Source organism: Lepus europaeus, chromosome 17, assembly GCF_033115175.1.
Source record: "Lepus europaeus isolate LE1 chromosome 17, mLepTim1.pri, whole genome shotgun sequence".
Lineage (NCBI taxonomy): Eukaryota > Metazoa > Chordata > Mammalia > Lagomorpha > Leporidae > Lepus > Lepus europaeus.
Genome location: NC_084843.1, coordinates 40,230,943 through 40,252,230, shown reverse-complemented (window position 1 = coordinate 40,252,230; position 21,288 = coordinate 40,230,943). Strand labels below are relative to the sequence as shown.

General features: G+C 36.9%; 1 protein-coding gene across 7 annotated transcripts in view; it reads left to right on the top strand.

The window, feature by feature from the left end:
* The window catches only part of LIPJ (lipase family member J), a 50,746-nt gene that overhangs the window by 3,217 nt on the left and 26,241 nt on the right, over positions 1-21,288 (top strand). For 6 of the 7 annotated variants that reach the window (XR_009868353.1, XM_062214899.1, XM_062214898.1 and 3 more), the window contains exons 2-6: positions 10,302-10,423; positions 10,942-11,083; positions 11,528-11,586; positions 17,190-17,301; positions 18,322-18,439. Coding sequence is in view for 6 of the 7 variants with exons in the window: in XM_062214899.1 (XP_062070883.1) it covers positions 17,197-17,301; positions 18,322-18,439 (223 nt within the window). In the remaining variant the exon portion in view is untranslated. The remainder of the gene's footprint in view (positions 1-10,301; positions 10,424-10,941; positions 11,084-11,527; positions 11,587-17,189; positions 17,302-18,321; positions 18,440-21,288) is intronic. The other variant, XM_062214895.1, reaches the window with a different exon arrangement.

Genomic DNA, 21,288 nt, shown 5'->3' with positions numbered 1-21,288 from the left:
AGAAGCCAGGAGTTGGAACTCAATTCAGGTATCCCACGTGAATGGCAGAGACCCAAGCACCTACCTCCCAGGTTGGACATTAGTAGAAAGCTGAATTGTAAGCAGAGCCAGTACTCAAACCTAGGCACAAGTGTCTTAAGCTGTATTTTAGCCATTGTGCAAAATACCCTCCCCTGTTTTCTCATCTTTGATATTTATCAGCCCTCAGGTCTTTTTGATGATTTTTTCCATTGTTTCTTAAATGCAGTTCCATCATATTATACTTGATCAAGGTTGTACAAATTATACTCTGACAACAATGTCTTAAAGTTTCTGAGGTTTGGGTTTGTTTTTGGTGTTTTGTCTTGGCAGTCTTGCCAACTGTGGAAATTTAACATTTGGAAAAATAATTTCCAATAACTATGTATTACTTGCACTCAAGCAACTTTTGGTTCTTACCCAAATTATTATAGATTAAAAATTGATTTTCCTACTCTAGTGTCTATTCTGCACTCATCTGATTAGTCACTGCCATCCTCAAAACATTCTGTACCTTTCGGTTTCATGCAGAATTAACTTCCAGTGCATTGAATTGGCATAAAAAGTACTGTTTTCCCACATTTTGTTTATATCTTATTTTGTACTCTTCATATATTCTGTGCTATAGATAAACTCTTTTATTGTACTTGCTGTTTTCTGAATACATCCTCAAATTTTCCACTTACCTGTGGCAATGGAAAATCTTTGCTTATGATGTTCTAGATGAGTATAAAATAACTTTTCCTTTTCCTATAGTTGTGAGTTTGCATTAATCCTTCGTTCTCGTTTCTCTCTTTGTGATCAACAATACCCATTTTAAACTAGTTATCCAAACTGTTTGCCCGAGTTGTTACAGCCATCAGAGATAGCCTTGGCAGCATTTGATTTTCCATTACTCTCTAACCTTCATAGTAGGTTGCATTTAGTCTAGATCTAGATCTACAACTATAGCATAGCAAGTCCATGATTGATTGGTTTCCTGCTCTTGTGCATCTTTTCTGGGAAGTGGGAATGACTAGGAGACCTAGAGAAAATTAGGATTACAAAATAGCTGTAACAACTCCCATTCCCAATCACCTCCCTTTTGTTTTAACTTTTTTTCTATTCCTGAACTTTGCAAGAAGGCTCCTTCTGGTCACTGAAGTTCAGGTTAAGTCCCTAAAAGAAGTCTTATCTAACTACTTGACTAAAATAACTACCCAATGATCCTCTCCCTTTAACTTGTTTTCTTCTTACCACTTAATCACTTTTAGAAGTTACCTGGCTTTTTCTTTTTCTTGTTTATTTGTTATTTATTTATTGTCTTCTCTCAGAATTTAAGCACCAAAAGGCATAGGAACATTGTCATATTCAATGCAGTATCCGTGGAAACGAGAATCAGTTAGAATTCTAAGAAACTATGAGGGTTCAGTAGATGCCTGGAAGGTGTACACGACTATTGAAGATAATACTTAAAGCAAGATAGATCGCATGGTAATTCAGTTGGATGATTTTATTATTAAATGTCCTTAACAAGAGAGTACTTTTTTAGTGGCATAATATGAGTATAACAATACCAAAATGCCATTCAGCAGTGTTCTGTGCAACTCTGTCCTTGTTTAACTGTTATTAATAATTTGAATAATCATCAGTAGTATTTTTAGTAGTTGTAGATGCCATAAAATGAAGATGAATATATTATAAATTCAACATTTTAAATTATTTCAACAGGCTATCAATGAAATAATTTTTTTAAAGATTTATCTTATTTATTTGAAAGGCAGAGTTACAGAGGGAGAGTAGGAAAGACAGAGATGTTCCATTGCTGGTTCACTGGGCCAGGCCAACCAGAAACCCGGAGTCCCCTGGGTCTCCCAAAAAGGTACAGGGACCCAAGGACTTGGGTTATCGTTCTGTGCTTTCCCAGGCACATTATCAAGGAGCTGGATCGGAAGTGGAGCAGACGGGACTGGAACTGATGCCCATGTGAGATGCAGGCGTTGTAGGCAACAGCTTAACCTCTTATGCCATAACGCCAGCCCCAATGAAATCAATTTAACCAAAAGAAAATCGAATGAGGATATTCAATCTTACCTACCCTTGGGTTAAGAAAATAATTTTATGTATTCAGGGAGAGCACTGAGAATTTTAACCTGGAAAGCTCATGGTAAGTTAACAGTCGAATAGTAAATAGGAACCCAGCTTATGATGTGACTTAACAATGAACTGAACAAGAGAGATAATAGTCCCACATCATTGGGACTGATCAGACCATGTAGAGAATAGATTTTTTTTATTTTATTTTTTGACAGGCAGAGTGGATAGTGAGAGAGAGAGACAGAGAGAAAGGTCTTCCTTTACCGTTGGTTCTCCCTCCAATGGCCGCTGCGGCCGGCACGCTGCGGCCGGCGCACTGCGCTGATCCGAAGCCAGGAGCCAGGTGCTTCTCCTGGTCTCCCATGTGGGTGCAGGGCCCAGGGACTTGGGCCATCCTACACTGCACTCCCAGGCCACAGCAGACAGCTGGACTGGAAGAGGGCAACCGGGACAGAATCCGGTGCCCCGACCAGGACTAGAACCCAGTGTGCCGGCGCCGCAGGCGGAGGATTAGCCTAGTGAGCCGTGGCACTGGCCAGAGAATAGATTTTAAAAGGATCATATGGTGGGGCCAGCGCTGTGGCACAGTGGATTAACACCCTGGCCTGAAGCACCGGCATCCCATATGGGCACCAGTTCAAGACCGGCTGCTCCACTTCCAATCCAGCTCTCTGCTTTGGCCTGGGAAAACAGTGGAAGGTGGCTGAAGTCCTTGGGCCCCTGCACCTGTGTGGGAGACCCAAAAGAAGCTCCTGGCTCCTGGCTTCGGATCGGCGCGCCTCCAGCCGTTGCGGCCAATTGGGGAGTGAATCATTGGATGGAAGACCTCTCTCTCTTTCTCTCTGCCTCTCCTCTTTCTGTGTAATTCTGATTTTCAAATAAATAAATAAATTTTCAAAAAAAAAGGATCATTTGGAAACTCATTCCATTTATAAAACAAGTGATCAAGAAGGTAGGGAGGGGGCCAGCACAGTGGCACAGTAGGTAAATCCACCACATGCAGTGCCAGCATCCCATATGGGTACTGGTTCTAGTCCCAGCTGCTCCTCTTCTAATCCAGCTCTCTGATATGGCCTGGGAAAGCAGTGGAAGATGGCCCAAGTGCTTGGGCCCTGTATCTGGATAGGAGACCCGGAAGAAGCTCCTAGCTCCTGCTTCCAATCGGCCCTGTTTTGGCCATTACGGCCATTTGGGGAGTGAACTAGTGGATAGAAGACCTTTCTCTCTGTCTTTCCCTCTCATTGTCTGTAACTCTACGTCTCAAATAAATAAATAAAATCTTTTTAATTTTTTTTTAAAAAGAAGGTAGGGAGACTTGAAATTATATGAGCAAGTGGGGCTGGTGCCGTGGCACAATAGGTTAATCCACCTGCGGCACCGGCATCCCATATGGGCACTGGTTCTAGTCCCAGTTGCTTCTTTTCTGGTCCAAATCTCTGCTGTGGCCTGGAAAAGCAGTAGAAGATTGCCCAAGTCCTTGGGCCCTTACACCCATGTGGGAAACCAGGAAGAAGCACCTGGCTCCTGGCTTCGGATCAGTGTAGCTCCAGCCACTGTGGCTATTTGGGGAGTGAGTTAAAGGAAAGAAGACCTTTCTCTCTCTCTTTCTCTCTCACTGTAGCTCTACCTTTAAATAAATAAATAAATAAATAAATAAATAAAATCTTTAACAAAAGAAATCATGTGAGCAAGTAAAGAAGATAGAGATTTCTGCCCTATAGAAGATTTGGGGTGGAGAAGCAACACCAAAGTTATCTTCAGTACATGAAAGATCTTGAAGAGAAAAAGAATTGGAAATTCCTAGTTTACTAACAGCAATTCAGCAAGTGGTAAAAACTACAAGAAACCAGATTCTGGCTATTTAAGGAATAGTTTTAAGCAGATAAAATGAAATTCATTTCCTCAGGATATAGATTTCCAAGTGAGTAGTCTTCAAGTGAAAACATTTAGTGGGGGATATTGCAAAGGGAATTGAAGCATTCGATACAACAGCAGTCCTCAAACTGTGATACATTTAAGTAAATGAAGATTCTTTAATAGTTGCCAGTCCTAGTTTTAAGGGAATCAATTTTAAGCTGCCTCAGGTATGTAAAAGCCTTCATTGTAAGACTGACTTGCCTTTCCCAGATTCTCTTTCCTTTTTTTTTCAACTTTTATTTAATAAATATAAATTTCCAAAATACAACTCTTGAATTATAGTGACTTTTCTCCCCAGAACCTCCCTCCCACCCACAACCATCCCATTCTTCATCAAGATTCATTTTCAATTATCTTTATATACAGAAGACCAACTTAGTATATACTAAGTAAAGATTTCAACAGACTGCACCCACACAGATACATGAAGTACAGAGTACTGTTGGAGTAGTAGTTTTCCATCAATTTGCATAGTAGAACACATTAAGGACAGAGGTCCTACATGGGGAGCAGGTGCACAGTGACTTGTGTTGTTGATTTAACAATTGGCACTCTTATTTATGATGTCAGTAATCACCTGAGGCTCTTGTCATGAGCTGGCAAGGATATGGAAGCCTCTTGAGTTCACCAACACTGATCTTATTTAAACAAGGCCATAGTCAAAGTGGAAGTTCACTCCTCCCTTCAGAGAAAGGTACCTCCTTCTTTGATGGCCCATTCTTTCTGCTGGGATCTCACTCACAGAGATCTTTCATTTAGGTCATTTTTTTTTTTTTTGCCACAGTGTCTTGGCTTTCCATGTCTGCGAAACTCTCATGGGCTTTTTAGCCAGATCCGAATGCCTTAAGGGCTGATTCTGAGGCCAGAGTGCTGTTTAGGACATTTGCCATTCTATGAGTCTGCTGTGTATCCTGTTTCCCATGTAGGATCTTTCTCTCCTTTTTAATTCTATCAATTATTATTTGCAGACACTGGTCTTATTTATGTAATCCCTTTGACACTTATTCTTACCCAGATTCCCTTTCACAACTGCTTTTTCTAATTGATTGTTTACTTAAGTTTCAAAATATTTTATATATTTTTACGAAAATGTAATAATTGTACATATGTATCGGGCACAATATGAATTTCAATGCATGTCTATATGTTTACTGATCAAATTAAGATAACTAGTGTCTCTAGCTTCTTTTGTTTTCAATGTGTAGAGATTTGAATCCTTCCAGTTTTTCATCACAACTGCTTTCTAAGATTTTGAAAAAGAAAATCTCTCATTTGTCTGTGATTTTATGGGCCATTTTATTAGAGAATAAAAATGAATCTTTCTTTTTTTATCTCTTATTTAATGAATATAAATTTCCAAAGTACAGCTTATGGATTACAATGGCTTCCCCCTCCTATAACTTCCCTCCCACCCGCAATCCTCCCCTTTCCTGCTTGCTCTCCCCTTCCATTCACATCAAGATTCATTTTCAATTCTCTTTATATACAGAAAATCAGTTTAGTATATATAAAGATTTCAACAGTTTGCCCTCACTTAACAACACAAAGTGAAAAAATACTGTTGGAGTACTAGTTATAGCATTAAATAACAGTGTGCAGCACATTAATGACAGAGATCCTACGTGATATTTTTTAAAAAGATTGATTAATTTTCTATGTAATTTCCAATTTAACATCAAGTTTTTTTTTTTTTCAAAAAATGAATCTTTCAAATGAAGCATTTTTAAACCCTGGAATTGGCTTTGAGAAAGTGACTTATTCCAATGCCAGAATTTCAAATTTTAATGCAATTTAGTTGGATTTCTACTTTTTGCTTTCAGAAATTTTAAGGAGAGCCTAATAGAATGACTGAAAATTATTAAAAATAATTTATCATGATGAATCATTATATTTTTGACATGTAATTTTAAAAATTTACAGAGGTGACATTGTTTTAAAAGAAATCTTTTAACTTCCATCTATTTAGTGTGTGAACAAAGTCTCTTAGAAATTGCATCTATTGAATAAATTAAGGAATTTGATGCTAATCTGGTTTTCATTCTAGCAATATTCATTCATTAAGAGATGTATTTCTACTAAAAGATTACTTTGTATACACAATAATTATTTCTCAAAATTCATAATATATGTTTTGATTAATTACATGCATATAATGGTCGTAATGACAGTGCAGATAATTTTTCACACCTAAATAATTATGTTCTTGGGATGTTTAGAGAAAATATTGTTTTAACAGAAAAGGATAATAGTTACTGATTTTTTCAACAAATTATTCAAATTTATTTGGTGAGTGTCCACTGCATTTTGGACATTGTTCAGTGCCTATAAAGGACACATCAGTGAAAAAACAGATGAAAATCCCTGCCATAGTGAAGTTTATGTTGTAACATTGGAGATAGACAAGAAAAAGCAACTCTATCAATTAACTTTATAATATATTAAGTATTGATAATTGCAATGGAAAAATTAGATCAAGATAATGCAGATAAAGAGTTTAGCAGGATCAGTGTGCCATTTTATATAATGTAAGATATAGGAGGCAACACCAATTAGGTAGTTCATTGGATATAAATGTATGGAATTCAGAAAACAGTGTGAAATAGAGATTTAAATTTAGGATTAGTATCTATTCAAAGTCAGGGAATTATAGGAGACCTCTAGTGGTATAGATCTACTTAAGAAGGTAACAAGGTACAAGAGCCATTGACATCTGAGACCCTCCCACATTAGGAGGGTGGAGGATAAAGAGGAAATTGGAAAAGAGTCTGACAAGAAGTGACAAATAGGGTAGGAGGAACAAGAATGTGGCATCTTGTAAGATAAGAGAATGAAGTATATCAAGGAGAAGCACATGATCAATTGTGTCAAATGCTGCCAATTTTTCAAGAAAGATGAGTACTGAAACTTGCCAATATTGAAAGACTGGATTTATCAATCAGATGGAGAATTTGACTCAGTGATGTGGTGGGGTGGAGAAAATCTGGGTGAATTTGGGAGAAAACATGAGAAGACTTTAAAGCAACAAATCTAGAGAATTCTTTTGCTAATAAGGATGGCAAAAACAAATATGTAGGTAACTATTAGGGAAAATGAGATTTAAAAGTTTTTGTTTTTAAGATGGGAAAAATAGTAACATTTTTATCTGTTAGAAATGAATCAGGCCGGCGCCGCGGCTCAATAGGCTAATCCTCTGCCTGCGGCGCCGGCACACCGGGTTCTAGTCCCAGTCGGGGCGCCAAATTCTGTCCTGGTTGCTCCTCTTCCAGTCCAGCTCTCTGCTGTGGCCCGGGAGTACAGTGGAGGATGGCCCAAGTGCTTGGGCCCTGCACCCGAATGGGAGACCAGGAGAAGCACCTGGCTCCTGGCTTCGGATCAGCGCAGTGCGCCAGCCACAGCGCGCCAGCCACAGCAGCCATTGGAGGGTGAACCAACGGTAAAGGAAGACTTTTCTGTCTCTCTCTCTCTCTCTCTCTCTCTCTCACTGTCCACTTTGCCTGTCAAAAAATGAAAAAAGAAAAAGGAAAAAAGAAATGATTCAGATAAGAGATAGCAGTGAGGATGTAGGGCAGAAAGGGGAAAATGCTTAGAGCACTTTTTTGGAAGGTGGTTGGAGATCTAGTTTATAAGTAGGGGACTGGTTTTAGGTGGCAGCACAGATAGGTCATTTATATACTCAGAACAGAGCATACCACATGCAGTTATTATACAGAGACAGAGATCAGGTAGAAGGGGACAAAGTTTTCTTCAGATTGCTTCACTTTCTTTAGTAAAGCTATCAATAAAATGCTTTCAGAAATAAAAGTGTTTTCTCAGAATAAAATTTTATAGGAGAAATTGAGTAGGGATAGGGACAAAAAGAGAGAAATCTTCCATCTAATCGTTCCCTCCCCGTAGGACCTCCAACAACCATGCTTGGACTGTGAAGAAACCAGGAGCCTGGAATTCCATCTGGGTCTCTCACATGAGTGGCAAGGAACCAAGTACATTCATTGCCTTCATAAGTGTACTAGCAAGCTCAATCAGAAGTAGAGCAGCCAAGATACAAACTGGCACTGTGATGTGCAATGCCAGCATTGCAAGTGGTGGCATAATCCTCTGTGCCACAATGCCAGCTCCTGGAGAAACTTAATAAAACTACTGGGAGTTATATGAACAGAAATATTTAGATTATATAGGATAAAGTATTGGCCAGATAATTTCTAATATTATAATGTTCTAGTTATCCAATCTAGAAATAAAATTTAAATTTATTATCCTTCTCTTTCATATCCAAGTTCCATGATACCTCACATTTTCCACATTTCTTGATACTCATCTCTTGATTGTGCAGTTCAAAGACACACTTTTATTATTTTTTACTTACATTACTATTATAACTTTGTAATTAGTTTTCCAGATCAACTCATACCCCCTCCAATATACAATGCCAGATACAATTTTCAAAGAATAGCTCCAAATAAGTCTACTTCATATTCAGAAACCTCAATGGAGTTTTTCAGCTAACAAATAAAATACAAATTCTTCTGTCAGACAACAAGACCCTCCATTAATTCTACATTTCTAATGATAATTCCTATTACCACACTGTCAATATATCATATCTTTGCTAAACTAGACTATACTCTGGATAATATGTATTTTGTCACCTATTTCCTTTTCCTAAAAAGGAAAAAATGCAATCTAATTGTATTTCTGCTAGTTCAAGTCTCATGGGGACACTTATAAAATCTCTCCTTGATTACAAAGAAGTGCTATTTTCTGTCCTCTGAACTCCTGCCCTATTTTGCTTTTTTTGTTGTTGTTATAACCATGTTATGGCTTACATTAGAATTTTATATAAATTAATTTTTCTTTATCATATTATAACACTTTGTGGATAATTGTATCGCTTTCAGCTTTTTGGTTTTTTTTCCAGTGCCTAAGCGTAGTTCTTATACAAGATTAAATGTTCAGTAAGTACATCTTCAATTGGGTTAAACTCCATGCCTGAAGTAGCACTTGTGTTTTGTGACTAAAGAAGGAGTCACTTAACTTTAGATACTAGAAATTGCAGTCTTATGTAATCACTTAATAGAAATTATGTTTGGGTAACATCAATAAGGCCAACACTTTCCCCAAAGTAAATATATAATCTCTTTAACAATACAGGAAATATTAGATTCAACAATAATATTCCTAGTTATAAGAACAATTTTATGTAATAGTATTCATGAACAATTATAATCACTTTAAAATATAATCTCTTGAAACCCAGGTGTAAACCAATTGTCAGAAATAGGTTTGGAGATAGGCATGTAGACTAGGGGTTGAGATGCTGGTTAAGATGCTATGCCACATATAAATGTGCTTGGGTTCAATACCTCATTTTAGCTTTTGTCTACAGCTTTCTGCTAGTGCAGGCTCAAGTAGTCAGGTTCTTCCAGAGATAGGAGACCTAGATTGGGTTCTTGGCTCATAGCTTTTGCCCCAATTACTGCAGGCATGTAGGGAATGATCTAGCCAATTGGACAGTCTCTCCATGTCTCTCTACTTAGTTATGTATATAATTTTTACCGGGTTCTAGTCCTGGTCAGTGCGCCGGATTCTGTCCCGGTTGCCCCTCTTCCAGGCCAGCTCTCTGTTGTGGCCAGGGAGTGCAGTGGAGGATGGCCCAAATGCTTGGGCCCTGCACCCCATGGGAGACCAGGATAAGCACCTGGCTCCTGGCTTCGGATCAGCGCGGTACGCTGGCTGCAGCATGCCGGCCGCAGCAGCCATTGGAGGGTGAACCAACGGCAAAGGAAGACCTTTCTCTCTGTCTCTCTCTCTCACTATCCACTCTGCCTGTCAAAAAAATATATATATTTGTATTAATTGTGCTAAAACAGTTGTATCTGACTATCAGTATTTACATGGATTATAATTCAACAACCCTAACAGATTCATTTATTTATATATTAAATTACAAATTTCACAGATGGAAATATCTTTGATAATGAATATTTAGTCCAGCTTCTTCATTTTTTAGATGAGTAAACTGAAGTCCAAAACTGTTAGTCCTCTCTTTCTCTCAAATATAGAATAAAATATAAAATAAATAAGTTAGAACTATGTCTTAACAAGTTTAATTTTTTTAACTGATATCTTTGGGAAACTACCACTGATAAACCTTGTAGTTATGTTGTCATTTTTATGCAAGTCTAAATGTATTGGATTGCGATGTAGGAAAGTTGCTTGAACAATGATAGGAAGCTGAGTTTGATTTTGCATTGAGGTTTTTCAAAATGTTCTCATTTCATTTTATCTTTCAGTGTAAATTCTTTTTCAAGCTTCTGTATCATTCTACCTAGCGATTTTTGCTAAAGGAAACAATCTATGATTGACTATTTGAAGATATATATATTGGACAACTAAAATCTACAAGAGCAGAGAGGTATGGCATACTATTTTTAATTGTTAAGTGCTGTCTAAAGTCAAACTTATCATTTAATGATTGAAGCTAGAGAAAAATTATAAGAAATTCTGTTGTAGTTTTAGATGAGTATGATTTTTGATTAATTAATTTATATGTAGGCAACAAATTTCATATATTTCATATATACAGTTTTAAGAACATAACAATACTTCCAACCCTCCCTCCTCCTTACTTTCTTATTTTTCTTCTATTTTTTTGTGATAACATGATTCCAATGTCCTTTTTAATCACAAGCTGAATCCTCCACTATATAAAGGATTCAGCAAGTATGAAGTATAAAAACCACTCTTCCTCAGGAATATAGACAAGGGCTATAAAAATAATCAAATCTCAAGATGTAAATTTCACTCATACATATTGTATGAGTATGATTAATAATATAGATGTTTGATACTATCATATTTTGTTTAAGTACTTTTGCAAACTGAGTAATCTTTAAAAATAATTATTTGAAATTTTGGCTACTTGAATTTTAGTGCTTGGTACAAAGCTACATTTTCTACCTGACTTGTATCTTTGATTGCCCTATGAAAGTTTGATTCTAAACAAAGCAAAGCACCAGTGATTGATTCATGGAATAGTATTTCACCAGGCATCCAGCATGGATGGAAAGCTATGGTGAGTGATGTAAGTTGAAGCAATAATGATTACTCACTCTATTAGGTATAACATTTGTTGGTCAAAGTAATATTTTAATTTAAAAGCAGTAACTATTTCTTTGATGTTTTGTGTGAGCTTAATAAATAGCAATCCATTACATACAAATAATCTTTTCAGCATGTAAGTACTAGAAAAGCTATTAATGAGATGTTTTATATTCCTTTTCTTTCCTAAGCCTTCAAAATCCAGTGTATATTTAAAATATTGCAATTCAGGAACTAAATTTATCAGACATCTTGAACTATTTTTATAGAGTTCATAAAATTTACCCTGAACAATCATTTTACACAGCCAAATTGTTCCAAACTTATTTAAAAGATTGTCAGCAACCAAACTATCAATAAAATCATGTTTTTCTGTTATATTTGCATCCACTTTAACAAGCTTCTTCATTTCTTTTAGAAGAGTTGATTAGAATTTGAAGCCAAAGCATACCAATTTGAAAACTCCATCTGTACAAGTTAAGTATATTTAATAGCTTATGTCAATTTAGTATTATTAATATGAAATTCACATTAGAGTTGAAAAGCAAACCTATATTTCCCAGAGTGAATAAAATTGTTTTTGTAGCCAATTTATATGATGTTTTGCTTATAATTAAAATCTGCATATTGAACCATGCTAGGTAAATGTATAAATCTTAATTATTGAATGGCATTTTGAGAAAGGTTTTCACTTCAACATAACTTCTAACACCTGTTTAGTAAGGTAATAAATGAGTTTTTGCTCTCAGCTTGATATTGGTGAAAAAGCATGACATCCTGTGATTTTATATATTTGATTATTAGATGTTTGACAATGCAATATTTGTTTCATGGCAGTCTTGAATTCAATTAAAAATACAGTAGCTCTTTTAAAAACCTTTTATGATTCAACCAATGAGGCTTGAGAAAGAACACAAAATTCATTGTTTTCTATCTTTTTCCAGAGTTCTATGAATTGGTAATGATTTTCAGAATTTGTACATATTTGTTCAATTTATTTAACAACTGTACCCATGGCATTTTTGCAAAAGTATACTTTATAAAATTAAACACAAATATTTCTCTCTCACACAGTATGAAATAATAAATAATGGTCTCTTGTGTTAGAAAACAAGGCCTCGCTGGCGCCGTGGCTCAATAGGCTAATCCTACGCCTTGCGGCACCGGCACACCGGGTTCTAGTCCGGGTTGGGGCACTGGATTCTGTCCCTGTTGCCCCTCTTCCAGGCCAGCTCTCTGCTGTGGCCAGGGAGTGCAGTGGAGGATGGCCCAAGTGCTTGGGCCCTGCACCCCATGGGAGACTAGGATAAGCACCTGGCTCCTGCCTTCAGATCAGCCGGTATGCCGGCTGCAGCGCGCCAGACGCGGCGGCTATTGGAGGGTGAACCAACCGCAAAGGAAGACCTTTCTCTCTGTCTCTCTCTCACTGTCCACTCTGCCTGTCAAAAATAAAAAATAAAATAAAAAAATAAAATAAAATAAAAAAGAAAACAAAGCCTCATACTTACTAATTACAAGACTTACTACAAACCTACATTAATCAAATCAATGTAATACTGGCATAAAGACAGAATATAGGCTAATGGAATATAATAAAAATCCAGAAGCAATTCCTTGCATTTATATAGTCAAATGACTTTTTTTAAAGATTTATTTGTTTTATTTGAAAGGCAGAGTTACAAAGAGGCAAAGAGAGAGAGAGGTCTTCCATCCACTGGTTCACTCTCCAGATGGCCGCAAGGGCTGGAGCTGTGCTAATCTGAAGCCAGGAGCCTCTTCTGGGTTTCCCATGTGGCTGTAGGGGTCCAAGGATTTGGGCCATCTCCTACTGCTTTCCTAGGTCATAACAGAGAGCTGGATTGGAAGTGGAGCAGCTGGGACATAAACTGGCTCCCAAATGGGATGCCAGCATTGCAGGCAGGGCTTATACCCACTACACCATAGTGCTGGCCCCTTAAATGATTTTTGAAAACGGTGCCAAGACAGTTTAATGGGAAAAAGGCAGTATTTCCAACAAATGGTGCTTGGAAAACTGAATACCCACAACCAAAATAGTAGGAACTTAGCCCATACCGGAAACTATGTGCAAAAATTAATTCAAAATGAATCAGAGGCCGACGCCGTGGCTCAATAGGCTAATCCTCCGCCTGTGGCACAGGCACACTGGGTTCTAGTCCTGGTTCGGGTGCCGGATTCTGTCCCGGTTGCTCTTATTCCAGTCCAGCTCTCTGCTGTGGCCCGGGAGTGCAGTGGAGGATGGCCCAAGTGTTTGGGCCCTACACCCGCGTGGGAGACCAGGAAGAAGTACCTGGCTCCTAGCTTCCTATCAGTACAGCGCGCCAGCTGCAGCTCGCCGGCTGTAGCGGTCATTTGGGGTGGGAACCAACGGAAAAAGGAAGACCTTTCTCTCTGTCTCTCTCTCTCACTGTCTAACTCTGCCTGTCCAAAAAAAAAAAAGAATCAGAGACTGAAGTGCAAGAAAACGGGTTAAACCTTTATGACATTGTATTTGGCAATGATTTTTTGCATGTGACACCAAAAACACAGGCCACAAAATAATAATTGAATTGCATAAAAATAAAAATTTTGAATCTACCTTGCTTCAAGATATTAAATGGAGGATATCATCTATGTATCATAAGCTATAGTAATGTCTAGTGTTCGCAAAAGACACACCATTCTTGGGTCCTTCTACAAAGTTAACTCCCTTGAAAAATATGTATGTAAATATATATACATAAGTCAAATCACAGAAAGGTTTACTCTTATTGAATTAAAAAGTATTTTCTTCCCTTATTGTAAAAACAAGCCATGTTGGTGTTCTATTGCATAGTAGGGTAATAGTAGTTAACAATAACATACTGTACTTGTCTAAATAGCTAGAAGAAAGACTTCTGGATGTACACACTACAAAGAAACCTTGAATATATGAAGCAGTGGATGCTGATTATCCTAATATGATCATTAAAATGTATGCATGTACCAAAATATTACATTGTATCCCATAAAATGTACAATTAGTTTGTCAATAAAAATTAAAAATTTGAAAAATTAAAATAAAAACTTTTGTATATCAAGAGACCGATCAGCAGAGTAAAAAGGCAAAAAAATGAAATGAGAGAACACATTTGCAAATTATGTATCTGATAAGGGATTGGCTTCTAGACTATAAAGGACTATCACTCAACTAAAAGCAGATAACTTGTTTAAAAATTGGGGAAATAAATTGAATATTTTTTCAGAGTTATACAAATGATCAAAAGTACATTAAAATGTATTCAATATTATATTAAGGAAAGGTAAATCAAATCTTCAGTGAGATATAACTTCATAACCATTAGAATGCTATTATAAATAACAAAAGCAAAGATCAGAAAATAACAAGTGATGCTGTGGATGTAAAGAAATTGGAACCCTGTGCACTACTTGTTGGAGTATAATATGGTGCAGCTGCTATAGAAAATAGTATAGCAGTTACTTAAAAATTAAAAATAGTATTACCATATGATCCAGAAATCCACCACTGAGTATATATACTGAAGAACTGAAAGCAAGGACTCAGGTATTTGTACACCTTTGTTCAAAGCAGCATTTTACACAATATCGACAAGGTGGAAGTAACCCAGATATGAAGAGTCAGATTAATAGGTAAATAAATATGGCATGTACATACAATTATTCAGGCTTAAAAAGGAAGGAAATTTTGACACTCATCACAGCATAGATGAAATTTGAAGACATTTATGTTAAGTGAAGTATCCAGTCACAAAAAGACAAATGCATCATTCCACTTACATGAGTTCCAAGAGTATAGTCAATCAAATTCAAAGAGTTAGAAAGAAGAATGGTACTTACCAGGGCCTGAGGACAGAATAAGTGGGAAGTTTTGTTTAATAAGTAAGGAGTTTTTAATAAATGTGGAGTTTCACTTGAGGAAGAGGAAAAAACTTTTGGAGATGGATGGTGGTATGGATGTATAAAAGTGATAATGTATTTAATATCATGGAACTATTCTCTTAAAGATGGTTAAAATAATAAATGCCATGTGAATGCAATACCCAGTAGTAATGAACAACAACAAAAATCCAGAAAATAACAAATATTGGTAAGGATGTGGAGATAGTAAAACCTTGGTGCACCATTGAGGGGGAATATAATATGATACTTATCCTGTGGGAAATTTTTTTTTTAAATTTATAAAATAGGGCAGGTGTTACTACACTATGGGTTAAGCCACTGTTAGAGAGATCTTCCTCTGTTGGTTCACTCCTCAAATGCCTACAACAGCCAAAGCTGGTACAGGATGAAGCCAAGACTCAGAAACTTCATTTGGATCTCTCTACATGGATCACAGGGATTTAAGTCCTTGAGCCATCATCTGCATCTCAAATACACATTAACAGTCTCTCTCTCTCTCTCTCTCTCTCTCTCTCTCTCTCTCTCTTTCCCACCCGCCCTTACTACAAAATCAGTTAATACAGAGAAAATATTCCTTCCCATGATATTTACATGTACTACCTGAGACTTCCCAGGAAGACAGAGAATTGAATAGCTTTGTTGCCTGACAGGTACTTTCCCAAGAACACAACCAAGGACAGAGTTCTAAAATTTGCTTCCAAATGTTAAAATTTTTTTCCTATGCACTTAAATCAGCAGCTTTCTCTTCTCTTTGGTAGAAAGTCTTGATAATATTGTTTTAAAATTTGCTTGTTCCTTCAATGTAAATCACTGACATTATAAAAAATATATACCTGGGGGCAAGTGTTTGACCTAGTGGTTAAGCCACAGGTTGGGATGTCCACATTCCATATCTGAGTGCCTGAGTTTGAGTCCTAGCTACACACTTGGTTCTTTTTGCTAATGTGTACCCAGGAAGGCAGCAGATCATGACTCAAATTGCTCTGTCTCTGCTACCCACATGGGAAACTTAGATAGAGTTCCCTTCTCCTAGCTTCTGCCTGGTTCAGCTTTAGCTATTGAGCACATTTGCAAAGTGAACCCAATGTATGGGAGATATCTCTCAGTCTGTCTCTCTGCCTTCCAAGTAAATAACATAATAATCAATGTTGAACCGAAAGGAAAGAGGCTAGTTTCTGTGAATTGAAGTTAGAAAACCTTTTTTAAAAAGTAGATGCAATTTGAAATTTTCAGATCCAAATCATTTGTACCAGGTTATGAAAATATTGCACTGAAATATATATGAAATGCTTTAATTATATGCATGTAAATTGTGGTCCTAAATTGCTAATTAGTAGTTTGTTGTGATGAGTATTATGCTAAAAATGTATCATACCACATATATCAAATTTTACTTTTATAATAACCTTCAGAAGTAGGCATTATTTGCATTTTATAGGTAGGGAGTTGATGTTCACAGAGGTTAATTAACCTGCTTTAAGTCACCTAGCTAGTAAGTTGTGGAGCTCAGAGTTTCAAAATGCATGCATGATGTCCTTTTAGGTAGAGTGTTGGGTATCTTGTACAAAGCTCATAGTGTATTGCAAGTTGTGTTTTTTAGTGGAGAATCCAGGAATCAACTTCTGTAATTATCTGGTTTCTTATTTTTCTAGAAAGAATTTATGTGTTTTGGCTGCCCAGAATTTGGGAGACTCAAAACACAAAATTTTGTAAGCAAAATAAAATTCAGACCCTGAGAGGCTGAATGGAAGTTATTCAAACTTCTAAATCCCACCGTTTCATTCCTCCCCACTAAGAAACAAAACAAGCAAACATTCTTTAAATAAATGTTAGTCTGGTAAGAATAGTATTACCTTATTAATTTAGACATCAATTGACTTGAAATAAATGATAAAGTCCTCAGAATTAGGCTGAACAATATTTTGAAGGAGACTTCCATGAAGGTATTTCTGCTACAAAATAGGGTAGTGGGAAAGATTGTGGACTTTGGAAATGATCCCAACTCTAAATCCAGACTACCAGTTTTACATTATGTATCTTCAGCCAAGTTATTTAATTTTTTCAGAGCCTCAATTTTATCATCAGAAAATGGTAACAATTCATATGTCTCAGGATTATTTGCTTCAATTTTAATAGCACAAGCATTTCTCTTTCATGTGTAGATCCCAAATGTGGTGTATTTTCATGGTGATATACTTCATGGTACCTCTTGGAACTACTCATGGTGTCTTTCAAAGTCGAAGGTCCATAAACCCTGAAGCGAATATGAATATTGTGAGTTGTTAGGAAATAAATTTAAGCTGGTTGAATATCTGAGAATGCTATTCTTCAAACTTTGGAGTTTCTAAGATAATAGATTTATAACCATACACAATAATATCTGCATTTATATATTTCGATATAAGTCAAATAATGTTCTTCACCTAGTATTATATAGTTTATATTTTTCCACTTGACCTTATTCTATCTCTGTAATGAAAATATACATAAACAGGGTCAAACATTTGGCCTAGCATTTAAACTGCTTGGAACACTCTCAACCCAATCAGAGGGACTGGGTTCTAATCTCAGTTTTGCTCCCAATTTTAGCTTCCTGCCATTGCACACCCTGAGAGTCAGCCAGTGTTGATTCAAGGGATTGGGTCTATACCACCCAGTGAGACCTGTATTGAGTTTGTGGCCTCTGACATTGGTCTGGCTCAGCCTCAGTTATTGCAAGCATTTGAGAAAAGAACTATCAGATGGGAACACTTTCTCTCTGTCTCCCTCTCCTCCTCTTCTTTCTCCTCTTCCTTTTACCCTCCCCACCCTTCCCTACCTCCCTTCTACTCAAATAAATGTTTAAAAAATAAAAAAGTATATAAGTGTATCCATACCCTCATAGAGGATTTCTGTTTTCTACGTAGTCACATATAAAAATTTCAGATGCAAGATGAGAGATATGCATAGATATGCAAACTTTTACATATACACATATTTTTAAATTATATAAGAATGAGTGGGAAAAAAGTAAGTTACTGAACTTAGGAGAAAATTAGAGAAACCTTTTGAGGGTAGGATTTTTTTCATTTTTTTATCATTGAATTCCTAGTTTGTAAGAGTAGTGCTTATTATATGTTTATAAGTACTTATTACCTGCATGAATCAGTAATTTAAAGGAAATGCAAACAGCAGGCCTGAGTTTGAGAGAAAATACCAGTGTTTGTTATTACATAGTAGATTAGAAAAAGCAAACTCTTCAATTTAATCAGCCAACAATATTATGCTAAAAGATTTGCTTCTTTCTTTATCCAGAGCCAAATTATTTCCTACTGGGGCTATCCTGATGAAAAGTATGATATTGTAACTGAAGATGGTTATATCCTTGGCCTTTATAGAATTCCTTATGGGAAGACAAATAATAATAACTCAGGTAATACTCAACTGAAGGTAGAGGTATGACTATCTGGGGCCTGAAGTTCTTAACCTTACCGTTTCTTCTTAGTGTGCTAAGAACAAGAAAACAAGGTTAAGTGAACAATTAGCTTCTCCTGTACAAGTATTTTCCTGCATGCCTCAAGAGTCTCCACTTGCTTCCTGTTCAGAGAGTGGTTTTAAACTTTGGGGGATGCTTACTATGCCTGGAGAAAAACATTTTCTCCGTGGGAACCAGGGCTTATACACTTATAGGGCCTTAAATTGTGAGGACAGGAAGCACACACCCCTGAGTGATGATGAATGGGTTCCTTTCCTAATCCCACCTCTTGTTCCTCAGAGTCATGTAATCTACTTCTTAAAGAATCAAGAGTATATTGTAACCACTGGTTGGAGGTTTATAGTGAATTGTGAAGGCGGTACTTATAAGATGTCATCTCCCACCTGGCATCTCCACTCAGCCTTAAAGAGGTTGTGTCATTGCTGTATCAGGATCATAATCCCTTGATGGGATTATATCATGACCATATACCAATGGATGCATCTTCTTTGACATGAAATGCAGCACTTGATTTCTGATATTCCTGTGAATGGTTCTCTGTTATTATTTTAGACCATTTGTGAACTCTTACTGCTGGTTGAGGACTTGGAAGGAAACACCATGGCAAAAGTGTGTATCGATCCTAGTCATAATAAAGAGGTCTCATGTACATTAGAAGTGTCCAATGAACTCAATATTCTCAAAGTTTCCAGTTTGGTCTCCTGGAGAAATAGTACCATGTCAGGTCTCTTTGGCTGACAAGTCAGACATACTTTCCTGACAGAAGCTGGATCTACCTTCGTGGAACGGGCCACTGATTAGCCTATATCTCTGCTACTAAGACGAGTAGCAGACCTCATTGAACAGGTGGCTCAGAACAGTGGCTGTCCAACACCTATTGGCTATTTCATCCTCAACACTTGGTTGGATACTGCTGCTTCTGCACTATATGCAGGGTTTGTTACCTTTCCTATACTCCTCACACCCACCCCTGAATACACATACAAACCCACAGAGATTGAGTATTGTTCTAGAAGGCAAATAAAGGCATCAGAGCAGCATTTCCTGTCCCTTCCAAATGGTTGCTGTTCCCTCTCACAGGTCAATATCACAATGGACATTTTCATAAGAGCCTTAGAAATTTTTTCTGTGACTACCCATTTGGGATTCTTGGAAAAGAGGTTTCAACAGTATGTACTTTCTGAATTTCTATGGTAGCTGCAACCTTCAGAATGTCCTGTGAGCCTTAACTTGGTCTTTACTGATTCAGTTACTCTACTTAACCTATTTTTGTATGTCTCCGCTCTTCCTCCAAGCACCTGTCTCTCCTTAGACATGGGGCCAGATTTTTGCTTTATGAACTTAATTCTCTGATGAGTTTTTAAAAGGCCATTAGTTGAGCTTATTTCAGTTCTTTTTCATTGTTAAAGTGAGAGTGACACCACTTTTGCTGCATCCCACAATGTAAACAACAGTTTTCCATTTCTAAGCTTTAAAATTCTGCAGTTGTCCACCTCATCAGTGCATTTTTTAAACTTTATAATTGGAACTTTATAATTGGAGGGAATCTACCCTCCAAGCACTTATGAGTCAGGTTAATCAGTTTGTGGATGTTCTGATCTTATTTAGTATACCCATTTAGCATTCCTATTCCTACACCTCTAATCCTCTTAGCTTTTCTTTCAAAATGTGTTGTTGCAGTTCTGGAGTTTTCTAAACTTCCAGTAGAACTCAGAGAAATATCAGGACTGAGCTATGAAAGTATTGACAGTGTTTAAGTCTGATGTTATAGTAGAGTGTTCCCATATGAACAAGTTCTCCTTTATGATAAAATGGGTAAGTGAGAGTATATGTATAAATTCCCATCTGAGGTGCTTAGAAATAGGATTGTTTTGCATTTTGTGTTTTTTATGTTTTGAAATATTTACATGTACATTATGAGCTATCTTTGGGGTGCAAAACAAGCTAAACACTAAATTCATTTATATTTCATACACACTTTGTACATATTGCCTGAAAGTAATTTTGTACAGCATTTTTGTGTACTTATATTTTGACTGTAACCTGTCACGTTAACTGAGGTGCAGAATTTTCAATTTGTGCTTTTATGTTGGTAGTCACAAAGTTTTGAAACATTTGGAAATTAGATTTTTAGATTAGGTATGCTCACTTGCTTTCTCTCTCTCTCTCTCTCTCTCCATATAAATATCCCCCAGGTGTCCAACACTCTCAGGATCCACTCAAGGCATACTCTGTCAGTTCCTGCTGTTACATATTAGCCAGATCTTAAAGTTCCTTTAATATACAATCTCTCATTTTATTAAGTAGGACGCACTACTTATTAAGTATTTCTTCAAATCATGTTAAAAACCTAACCACAGTTACTGGTTGAAAGCCCAGGAAGGGATTAGGGTGGGACTTGAGGAAGGGAAGCCTTGTCTCAAAAGTTGTCTGAGTCACATGTGTCATTAACCTCCAACAAAGAGCAGTGCATCTCTTCAGTAGGTCCAGTGAGGTCAAGGAAATCTGAAATTCATAACCTTAAGATATCTTCCTTTCAAATCTCAGGACGCTACTTCTTCCCTTTCAGATCTCTGAATAAGGCATGATTTTTATCCAATGCTATAAATTCAACCTTCCTAAATTTCTATTCATTCTTAAAATTAAGTCCTGACTTAGGTTTTAAACTCAGTTTGCCACCTGCCCATAAAAGGGTCTGTAGACATTGCCAGGGAGGACTTATGACTTCTGCACTTGGCTTGGCTTGGAGATTTGTTATCCTAAGCAGTCACTTTCTCTCCTTAAAA